The 12,142-nt window shown below is 42.1% G+C and overlaps 1 protein-coding gene across 1 annotated transcript in view; it reads right to left on the reverse strand.

Moving 5' to 3' along the window:
- Window positions 1-962: 962 nt before the first annotated feature.
- SLC25A22 (solute carrier family 25 member 22) overlaps window positions 963-12,142 on the reverse strand; it is a 59,211-nt gene continuing 48,031 nt past the window's right edge. Inside the window, exons 6-10 of the mRNA XM_066583010.1 lie at window positions 10,391-10,509; window positions 8,442-8,598; window positions 7,816-7,970; window positions 5,043-5,118; window positions 963-3,971 (exon numbers count right to left, since the gene is read on the reverse strand). Coding sequence (XP_066439107.1) covers window positions 3,818-3,971; window positions 5,043-5,118; window positions 7,816-7,970; window positions 8,442-8,598; window positions 10,391-10,509 — 661 coding nt within the window. The 3' untranslated portion in view covers window positions 963-3,817. The remainder of the gene's footprint in view (window positions 3,972-5,042; window positions 5,119-7,815; window positions 7,971-8,441; window positions 8,599-10,390; window positions 10,510-12,142) is intronic.

Here is a 12,142-nt window from a genome sequence, read left to right on the forward strand (position 1 = left end):
TGAAGTGACATCTAAAAACACTACAGCAAATAAACATCATACTGATGACTGTTCGCCGCCACATGGGACTGCAACACCTTGCTCATTCAACTTTGTCTATGGCAGCTCTGCTGAAAATTGAATTTGTATTGCATAAAAAAAGTTCTGCAACATTTTAATACACTCACAAATGTTTAAATCTCTGATTGCTGTCAGTGGATGGAAATATTCATAACATTCTTAACATAGAGCCTCGTGTGGCACAGAGTGCTAAGGCAGCAGAAATGCAGTCCTAAACCGAAGGTTGCGAGTTCAATGCTTGTGCGTGGTTCAGGTAGCCGGCTCAAGGTTGACCTAAAAAGTTACTTGAAAACGCTGGGGAATAAGTTAGCGCTATTCAACTACATCTAGAGGCTGCAAACGTCTACAGACCTAATAATTCTCACTGATGTCTATATGCTGCAGTGTATATAGTCTAGGCAACTGATTCCAGGGTGCCACCAGAGCTCCCAGGCTGGTGCTGCTCCGATCCCTGTGTAGTGATGTCAGATAAGGAAGTTCTGCCTTCTGCTGGCTGCTGTCCTCCAGAGGGCAGAGGGCATTCTGGGGATGCACCGCCTGTAGATAACAGCCATGGAAGATCAGTGAGACAGGGCAGCGTGGTCCTCTTCCAGCTGCAGTAAGTGGCCAAAGAAAAGTTATGTCAGGAGGTAATTAATTATTATCTTTTGTTAAAAGTAATCAATTACCTCCTGTTGTTTGGGAAAGGGGGAAGCAGTGAGGCCACACATTGTTGTTGGGGGTGGGGATTAGCAGTGACATCACAAATAGCTGTTTGGGGAAGGGCAGTGACACCGCACTTATGGGAGCATCTGCACTGAGCGAGTTTACGCTTCAAGAATAGAGATGAGCGAGCATACTTGGTAAGGCAATATACTCGAGAGAGCATTGCCTTTTTCGAGTACCTGCTGGCTCTTCCCTGAAGATTCGGGAGAGCCACGGGGGTCGGTGCGGGGCAGCGAGGAGGAACGGGGAGGAAAGTGAGAAAGATCCCTCTCTCTCTCCTTCCCGATCCCCTCTGCAACCCCCCACGGCCCCCCCGAATCTTCAGGGAAGAGCCAGCAGGTACTCGAAAAAGGTGATGCACTCTCGAGTATATCGCTTTACCGAGTATGCTCGCTCATATCTATTCAAGAAGTTATATTTTTGAGGCAGAATTCATGTAGAACATTCGGTAGTGAATTCCGCTGTGTGAACATACCCTTAGGTCTGTACATTTCTTCAGTCTCTATATGTAAACAGCAATGGTTCTGTTCACAGATCTTGGAGATTACGAAAATAAGGAAAAATAATGTATTTCAAAAAGTTGCTGAACTTTTCATTATACAGTACAATAAGTTATTTACACAAGACTAGACAGCCCATTTAAAGGTAGCATGCATAAAGAGGGGGTTAGGCGATGTTCACACCATATTCAGTGAACACATTTGGAATATGTGCGTAGTCGTAGTCCCCCTTTCACCTGATTAAAGACAAAAGTGTCTTTTGGCCTCCGTTGGGTTGGCATGCATCGGCATTACTTTTTTTTACTGTATAGGAAAGAGCAACAGACTACACTTTCCCATACAATAGAATTGTATCGCACGTGGTATACATTTTTATTCTGCATTATGGTCAAAGGCTGACATATGGCTATACAATTGGATGCAGATGTAGAAAGCAGGGAGTACTTCAAGATGTGCACCTCTGATGTGAGAAGAAGCTGGCTTTGATGTTGACTTGACCGGTGAACTATAATTTAGAGTGGACCTGTAAGTTCTATGCTACCCCAACTTCTGCGAGCAGCACATGATACACTATATATAAACGTATAGAGGCATTATACATAAACACATATTGTTATAGATACATTAATGCCACGGCAATGTATCATATACCTAGACCTGTGCTTCTGAGTGAGAGCGGGGTGTAGCTTCCTCAGACTCATCCTTCCCTATATGAGTTTATACACAAGGAAATTTGTCAATCAATGAAGTTACTGTAGATGAAGCCATCCTTCTGACTAGCTCTCGCTGACAGACACATTTCCAGTATTGATATATAAGACTTATGATTCATTACGGTCATGACTTCTAGTTACAACACGGTCATGGTAACATCACAGGACACAGCTGCTGTCTTACAAACTCAATGTTTCCCTATGGGAAAAAAAGTTGTAAGGTTATTTTCAGTTTTACAGCAACCAAAAGCCACCATGGAGCCTATAAAAAATGATGGTCCCATAGTATGTTCCTTCTTCTATCATGTGCAGGTCTTAGAAGATGGAGCAACATGAACATTTTAATGAACCCACAAGCAATAGCAAAATTGCCACAATATGTATATATATATACACAAAAACACACAGAATTTACAAAGTACCTGCCAATTGTTCCACCAAATCAAGTAGATTCTAGTTTTAGACATCATTATACAAGTTGCATATTTTTGATGACCAGCCATACTTTTATCAGAAGGCAGAAAACTTAAGTTTTTTAGTTGCAAATGGTTTTTGAATGATTTTAGGGGATTTTGTTGATAGCAAATCAAAAAATGAAATCAGTGTTGCCGAATCGACTCTACTTTCGGAGATACTGTAGCTGCTGACATACAGCAAGGTTTGGTCTGTTTTTTTTGCTTTTGAACACTGTTGTAATCTAATGTATTCATTGATGGTCTTCAACTTTGTAAACCCATCAACAATTTGAATTTCACAAAAGTTATAAATGATGTTGAAGCCTCCGACCGGTGCAATTATGGCTCAGTTGTCAAGAACTTATTGGGCAACCATAAAGCAATTCTGAAGAATTGACGCAAAAGATGCCTGCGAACTTTGAGGATAAAGATTGACCTTCTCCATAGCTACTTATACAAGTATGCAGAAAATGGGGATGATTTTAGTGAGGAACACAGGGAGAGGCCAATCAGTATATTAAGGTAATGGAAGAAAGGTATCAAGGCAGATGGGACAGGCCCATGATGGCAGATGGGACAGGCCCATGACGGCAGATTAGTCCTGGAGATCCAATATGATTGTCCCGATGACCCACATCGAGGCTATGCCTCACCGATACATTTTTTAACATTTTTATGTTTTTCAAATTAGGTATTCATTAAAATTAGAGACAATCTAGCAAAATTGGTGCCATTTTCAGAATCAGTGCCACAAAGTTGCCCAAAAAATGTTCGAATTTAAGTGCCAATTTAAGTAGTATTGAGCAGTGTAATTTGCAGCTATGCAGACAGTTTCTATGTATTTTGAATCGGTGGACATAAATCTTTCAGATAATCTGGTAATTGTATTAAATTATAATTAATCTAATTGTAATTAGCTCAAATGCTCACTTATGTTCAGGCATTCAATATTACCAATAAATACACATTCTAGAATTTAAGATGGGAATATGGCCATGAGACCACTGTGTTGCAGGTCCATGCAGCTGAGCAAACACTAATGATACAATTGTACTTTCCGAAACAAAGACCTTCTCAATCTGTTCCAGCAAGCTGTGAGTTAAATTAGCCTGAAGCTGATTCCTTTGAATTGTTACCATCTTGCCCATTTCTGTATGATTGTTTCATGCCTTCAAGTAAGGAAAGCTAGGTAAGTTGCCGAAAAGGTTCTGCAAGTAACCTCAACATATGTGGACCATACCACGACGTTGGTAAAAGAAGGTCTTCCATTGTGTAAACCCATGACCAATAAATAGGCAGGGGCAGGAAGTATCCATGAAAGGATTGGCAAGAAGAGCCAAAAGTGAGGGAATTAGTAAAGGGGGGTAGAATTTGATGGTTGTCATTAATCATGCCTGGAGGGTAAAAAGCTCAGAATATATTCACCAATTCCTATAAAATAAACAACTTGTGCAATCCCAAAGAGTGGAGCAATGACCAAAGCTCTGCAATATGCACCCTTGAAGAAAGCCAGGGGACCCTCGCTTCTCCAGATCTTCCTGCAAATCAAAAATATAGAATGTGTTAGGGATTACGGTTAAAACAATTCATTTATTTTATGTTACTATTAAAATTAATAATTTTTATATTTCAATTGACATTTGACAAAAACGTTTGTTTGTTGTGTTGTGACTTTTTGGGGTTCTTAGATGGAACCACTGGGGCAGATTTACTATTTGTGTCTTTTGCTAAATTCTGAGCACCAGACAGACTAACAAGGAGCTGGGTTTATATATGAGCACAGACCCAGGAGTTTGGCTAGCAGGAAGTACCACACCCAGCCGGCTCAATCAATTAACCCTGTGAGGGCTGTGCTGCTAGGAAGCTTAGAACTACAGATCCCAGCAGCACACGTAACAGCTGTGCCAGAAACTTACATTATACTTTAATAAATCGGCAGAAGTGACTCCCTTATTTAAGTAGTATAGTATAAAAGGACTTAATAACCTGATTAGGAAGATGAATTTCAGCAACTATAGAAGAAAAATATGCCGAATTACACGGATCGTAATTCGGTGTTAGTGACAGAAATGTTCGAAAGTTGCTGGATGACACGAAGTCATACATACTGTTTTGGTACCGTCCTTCCATGCTTGAATGTGATATTGTTACGTTACAGAAGTACATGCTTTGTAATAACAGATATTACAGAGATTACGAGTACCAGCTCATTAAAAAAAAGGGGTGTTACTTCAAACAGAGCCAGTATGTTAAAGTCTCTGAATGCTATCTAAGGCTGCATTCCCGCGAACGTATATCGGCTCGGTTTTCACGCCGAGCCTATATACGTCGCCCTCATCTGCAGGGGGGGGGGGAATGGAAGAGCCATGAGCAGGAACTGAGCTCCCGCCCCCTCTCCGACCCTCTGCACTATTTGCAATGAAAGGAGGCGGGACGGGGGTGGGGCTAATAGCACATTGTCTCAAATGGGAGTTTTGCACATTCTTTCAAGATAGATACAAAAGATCCATCTTGGCAGTCATTCCGGGAGCGACTAAAAGACATCGATTTGTAACTTTGCTTACACGTTTCTGTGGTCCTTAATCATAGAGTATCTGCTACATATTTACCTGGTACAGTCTATAATTCCTGAGTATGTATCCTCATTTACACCCCTTTGTAACGATTGTAATCTTGTTTTTATCACTGAAAAACAGGAGTAAGAGAAAATGCAACTTTATTTGACAAAGCAGTTAAAATCAGTGTGCATATTACTTAAAGGATGACAACAGAGTGTATTTAGACCAAATACATTCAGACAGTGGTGTGGCTATAATGGAGGCAGACCATGCAGCTGCTATGAGGCCTGTGGGCAGGGGTACTGAGAATGGTCCCACACCAATCTCACCAATTGGGGCAAAGCCATATTTTTTTAATTTGGTTAATAATCCCAGTGCCAGCCCACTTCACCCTACTGTCATGTGAAGCCATGCCACCACCCTGATCTACTTCTTTTCTCGGAGTCTGCTGTGTCTTTGCATGCCTAGAATAGTCACAAGATTCAGCTGGCCAAAAAGCAGAAAGATGCTCTGCCAGTCAAATGTTTTAACATTTCTGGCCAACCTCTTTGGCATGTGGCTAGCTCTCTTTGCTGCTTCTTAACTTCTAGTTTTGGCTCTGCCAGTGTTGCCTACTGCCATCCGCCTGCAATCTAATCCAAATGTGTCCCAATCTGAGGAGGCTGATGAGTGGTGCAGTGGCTCGATCTCCGTGGTGTGGAGTCCAACCACCTCCTACTTCAGCCTAGTAACTGACTGCTTGCTCCAGAGGTAAGCACACACTGAGAGGTAAAGCCAAGGCTGTATGACTGAGCAGGACATTTTTTGATGGTGGAGGGACTTTTGTATGGGGTCTCATTATTGCTATGTATGTTCCTGACTTCCTGACATCAGATAAAATATTACTGGGTTAAAATCCCCCACATTCAGTTATCCTGTTAGGCTGTCGAAGTTGGTGTCCCAGATGGTCCCTTACATGGTCTATTGGCGGTAAATCTGGCGACTGGACAGCCATTGAAGTATGACAATGTTATGGGGACATTCCTGTGACACTCTTGTGCGTGCGGAGTATTATCATGCTGGAAGATGCCTCTTGGAAGCCGCCATGAGAGGAACACGTGTGGCTGCAGGATGTCCTGAACATATCGCTGAGCTGTCATTGTCCCTCATACCACTACTAGGGATGACCAACTATTGTATGTGATGCTCCCCTATACCATCACACCAGCAGTGGGGGCAGTGTGCCACTTAATAGCAAGGGCTGAATTGTGGCGCTCACCCTGAGGTCTCCAGACACGAACATTACCATCATCAGCGGCCAAACTGAACCTTGATTCATCACTGAAAAAAACCCAGTTCTACTCCTTAGCAGTCCAGTTTCATAATTCATGACACCGGGTGGGTGTCAAAGGCCGTACATGTAATGGGCAACCTGAGACCAAATGTGCTTTAGCCAAACTTCTGGAAATGGTTCTGCCAGACACAAGGGTGTAACGATGGCGTCACCTGTCTCTGGATGGTGGACACAAAACAGTTGAAGCCTGCTAGTGCTTGTCAGACAATTCTCTCTACTGGTGGTCCATTAAGGGTGTTTTGACCCCATTCGCTTTGTGTGCCCTCACACATAGACTGGTCCCAACATCTTCTAACAGTCCGGTCTGAACAGCCCTAGTGGCGGGCAGAAAAAGAGGTCACTACAAAAATGTAGCCTCTGAGAGCCTTTTTATAGGCCAGAGGTGGAACCACTTTTAGGGCCTCAGGTGACAAGACCGTTCATCTAATCACCACAACTCTCATCATTTACATATCTACGTGAGATGTAACTGCATGACGCGTTTTGCAACAAAACAACAACTCCATCTAGGGGCTGGTAAGAGTGTAATTAGATCAGATTTATCTATGAAGGAGGATCTGGTGGAGGTGATACTATTTCTGAGGACTAATTCATAAACTGCACAAATTTTGTTTACTGCGTTTCTGATGAAGACTTTCCTTCCCACTCATTAAAGGGGTTGTCCCGCGCCGCAACGGGTTTTTTTTTTTTCAACCCCCCCCCCCCCCCCCGTTCAGCGCGAGACAACCCCGATGCAGGGACTAAAAAAAAAACCAGCACAGCGCTTACCTTAATCCCCGCGCTCCGGTGACTTCTATACTTACCAGTGAAGATGGCCGCCGGGATCTTCTTCCTCCGTGGACCGCAGCTCTTCTGTGCGGTCCATTGCCGATTCCAGCCTCCTGATTGGCTGGAATCGGCACGTGACGGGGCGGAGCTACACGGAGCCGGCATCCTGCACGAGAGGCTCCATTGAAGAAAGCAGAAGACCCGGACTGCGCAAGCGCGGCTAATTTGGCCATCGGAGGCCGAAAATTAGTCGGCACCATGGGAACGAGGACGCCAGCAACGGAGCAGGTAAGTATAAAACTTTTGATAACTTCTGTATGGCTCATAATTAATGCACAATGTACATTACAAAGTGCATTAATATGGCCATACAGAAGTGTATAGACCCACTTGCTGCCGCGGGACAACCCCTTTAAATGCATAGTGTGTTGCATATTTACAATTTAGTAAAATTTTATGTTCTGACATTGTATTCCAATAAATATATTTTATGTTCTATCTACATACATTTTTATCATAATGGTGTTGAAAAGTCTGATGTCACCATTTAACCCAGTGAATGTATCACTTCATACATGAAGAAGTCAGAGTCTGGAAAAATTGAGGCGTCTGAGGTTCATGACTCCACAGCCCTGCATTTGAGCAGATCCCATTCAGCCGGCCATAAGAACCCACGTTATATGGTAATTAGCTTTGCTTACACCCTCTACTTGTAAGACTTACCATCACAAGGGTTAACAGCGACCGCAGCCGTACTCCCTGCAGCACAGCCTGCCAGGAATGATACAAAGAAGGGAGCCTTCTCATCTGGCGTCTTCTGACCGAGTTTGTTCAAGTTGGCGAACAGAGGAAAATAAATAATTGAGAAGGGCACATCCCTGTAATACAAGGAACAGTAAAGGACGATGACAAGCAATCCAAAGAAAATTACAGAGAACACATTGACAAAAAGCTGTGCAGCTGCTCATTTTGTTTTGTAGTGGCCTTTAATATTAAAAGTCATTGTAACGAGTGATAAGAAGCTGGCACAGAGGATAAGTGCCAAAGAGGGTGGGCAAACTGGCAGAGCTTCACACAACATCCTGGCCTATTCATTCTATGCCAGCAGATGTATTGTGTGCCTTCTAGTCTTGATGTAAAATGATGCTACTTTTCCTACATCTATAGCACAGAGTATTCATCATCCATTAGTAACATTGATTGCATTACTTTGTGTTTTATTCTCTATATGAGGCTTCTGTGGTCACATAATACAATGAATGACAGCTCTCTTTAGCGGTTTATATTGCCAAATGTACAATGTATCAGTGAACATGTATACACCAATACTGGATGCTGTGTGTAGTAACCTTAGTATAGTGGCTCCCAGGCCTTTATACAGTCCAGCAATGCCTTTGCTTCTCAGAAGTTCCTTGGAGATTGCCATGGCCGTGGGTCGTACTGTATTGGCTTCCACAGCTGCACCATTCAGTCCGGCTTGATTGGCCATAAGTTTTTTCTGGGCCGCTAAGAAAATACAATAAATAAAGAATTAATGCATATTTTCAGATTTTTCGACATGACATAACTGAAAATAACATAATCTATGTTGATCAATGGGACTATAAAAAAAGGTTGATAATGAGGTCCCATATCTCATTTTTTTTTTACATGGAAGTGGCAACTTTCAGCAAAGTGTCGATATGGCCTGCAAATGTATCTCACATATCCACAAGATAAATGGATTTCTGTTGTCTGTTGTTTATGCACGGCCAAACAACTGGACCAGTCTGCAATATAGGTAAATGTGACGCTTCAGAAGGTTTTAGACCAGGGTTCAGCTCTCTAGGACCTACCCTTCTGGACATAGTTGCAAAAAGTCAGAATAGAAGTGCAAATATTAATTAAAATCTCTTCGGGACGCCACTGGTGAGATGTCAAATCTTTGCACATAACAACCCAGCCATTTTTCTTTACTCGCCATGAACTGGCTGTACCTATACTGAATTTGAGCATTCTCATAAATTAAAGCTTTTTTAGATCAGTCATGCCTCCAAAAAGGAACTCTACACTTGGACGAAAGACTCCTATGGCAAAGCTCATGCCTGGTGACTGAGCAGCCGAAGCTTCTCAGCAGACCCAAGACCGTCTTTGCATTTATGTTCCAATTTTTTGCAAATATTTTGAGAACGTAGGTCCTAGAAAGCTGAAACCTCATCTAAAACCTTCAGAAGTGCCTGATTTACCTATGTGGCAAATTTGGTGCAGATTGGTATAGGCCTCAGTAAACTCATTTATGTTAGATATATTCTCCCCAGTATACACATATGTATGTGAGGTATATTATTCTTAGTATATACATATATCCAAAGCGCCTGATTTACCTATGTGGCAAATTTGGTGCAAATGTGTTCAGTCGTTTGGCTGTGTATAAAGAATAGAAAACAGAAATTAATATATATATATATATATGACTATATTGACTAGTTAGGGGACTTGAGGTACTTTTTGACTTCTCGCCAACACATGCTAATTTTTTGCCGAGTTCACGTAGTTAAGTTGCATATATATATATATATTCTATATCTAAATTCTGCCATGTTCAATGACATGCTGTATTACTGGGGCATTTGTTTCTAGAAGCTCACATATGGCACTCAATGGAATATAGTACAACAGCACAACTTTCAGGTGGAGCCCCTTCTGCTAGCTTTCAGATGGAGTCCCTTCAGCTAGCTTTCAGATGGAGTCCCTTCAGCTAACTTTGAGGTGGAGTTCCTTCAGCTAGCTTTCAGATGGAGTCCCTTCAGCTAACTTTGAGGTGGAGTTCCTTCAGCTAGCTTTCAGGTAGAGTCCCCTCAGCTAACTTTCAGGTGGAATCCCTTCAAGCTAACTTTCAGGTGGAGTCTCTTCAGCTAACTTTCAGGTGGAGTCCCTTCAGCTAACTTTCAGGTGGAGTTCCTTCAGTTAGCTTTCATGTGGAGTCCCCTCAGCTAACTTTCAGGTGGAATCCCTTCAAGCTAACTTTCAGGTGGAGTCTCTTCAGCTAACTTTCAGGTGGAGTCCCTTCAGCTAACTTTCAGGTGGAGTTCCTTCAGTTAGCTTTCAGGTGGAGTCCCCTCAGCTAACTTTCAGGTGGAATCCCTTCAAGCTAACTTTCAGGTGGAATCCCTTAAAGCTAACTTTCAGGTGGAGTCCCTTAAGCTAACTTTCAGGTGGAGCCCCTTCAGCTAACTTTCAGGTGGAGTCCCCTCAGCTAACTTTCAGGTGGAGTCCCTTCAAACTAACTTTGCACTTCAAATAATAATGCATTTCTTACCCAGTCTTCCAGCATCCTGTAGCTGGATCTTCAGCATCTCCATAGGCGTAGTGACTATTACTTGACATGTTCCTGCACCACAACCAGCAAGCATTTCCTTTATCAGTGTCAACTTCTTCCTGCAGCGTAAAACAACCCTCATATTACTTCTTCTATACAAACCAAAAAATATTTTCAGAACGTTCTGGTATTTGACAAATGCACAGTTTTAGTATTCAAAATATTTGTATAACCTCAAAGCAAAGTTGTAACTTGAAGCTCTTGGGCTCCAATGGAGAATCCTAACATAGCACCTAATTATGTAATTTACAGAACTGAAATCCTCATAAGGGGAAAACGAACCTTTTAGACCATCACCTCTGCTCCACATATAGTCATACCTCCAATCTGAAAGACTTTTTAAGGTGAAGTGGTGATAACACAGCCAGAGGAGTAGCTAGGGAAGGGCTAGCAGGGCGTATGACCCAAATGCTGGGTGCCAGGAGGGCCATCAAGTCACACTTTCTTGGTCAGGTTGCTGGGGCCATAAACGAAATCCATAGTAAAAAAAAAAAAAAGCTTAGTTTTATAAATAAATGCTACTTCTGAATTATCTCTGTTTTGGAAGGGAAGGTTTGACCAGTGCTTAAAAGGTTCAGCCATCTACAGTACGAGAGCGCCATGCCATGGTATACACAAAATACGGAAATGTCAACAAACCCATTGAAATGGGTTTTATGGGTTCAATGGGTTCTATTCTCTGTGTTTTCTGAGCGCAAATACAGTCCTGTGAAGCCGGCCTTAGAGTCCAGGAGATATCTGTATGAGAATTGGGTCAGCAGTAAATGTAGAGAGTGACTAAAACATATTGTCATGGCCATTTTCCAAAACGTGCTGCAGTTCTGAGGAGCCTATGGGTTGAGTCATTCTGTTGTTATGTGAGTTTCTCATCAAGGATGCGGGTCAGAATCTATTCTCAGCTTGTGTAATTGATGGAATAGTTCCCAAGTTCCCACTTATTAGCTAGCTTACAGCAGGTGGCTGTCCAATCTCTGCTACAGTTCTATAACTTATTCTATCTAATTAGGCTCGCAAAGCAAAAAAATCATTAATATGTCATTTGTTTGTGGAAAGTCATAACCAACAGTTATATGCCTGGAACATCATATTTACACCCTGTTACAAGCCCAACGTGATGCTATATCACTTAAAATGACAGTTTTAGGGCCAGTCGAATGTTGTAATACAGACACATTTTAGTGTCTGCGTTATGGCCACAATATGCGGACCTTCCTATGATCTACTGAACCAATCTTAGATCTCTATAGGGTCCTATTGTAATGTAAGGTTGGTTCAGTAGAAGCATGCAACGTCTTCATACTGCAGCTATAAGGCTGGGTTCCTATATATTTGGGGTAAAACATTTAGCTAATATACATCAATATATGGTTTTCTGAACTATATTGAAAAGCATGATCACCTACGCATTTTAATACAACTGTATGAAGACATTTGGGCTGTATGTCTGATGGACCAATTTATATAGCTTAAATGGAACCTGTCACCAGACAATTAGTTTAAAGCCACCTCCCTAGTCTATTGAGCATGACATACCCAGTCGATGCATGCTTGCACGTAAAGAAAGCCATTTAACATATAAATTAAATTCTTGCTTTATATTTTGTCGCCCAGTTTACAAATGCGCCGCCTTGAGTCAAAGAGGTGGTGCCATCATTCCTGCAAGATGTCACAGTGGAAACCTGGACTCTTCTC

Source organism: Eleutherodactylus coqui, chromosome 11 (genome assembly GCF_035609145.1).
Source record: "Eleutherodactylus coqui strain aEleCoq1 chromosome 11, aEleCoq1.hap1, whole genome shotgun sequence".
Lineage (NCBI taxonomy): Eukaryota > Metazoa > Chordata > Amphibia > Anura > Eleutherodactylidae > Eleutherodactylus > Eleutherodactylus coqui.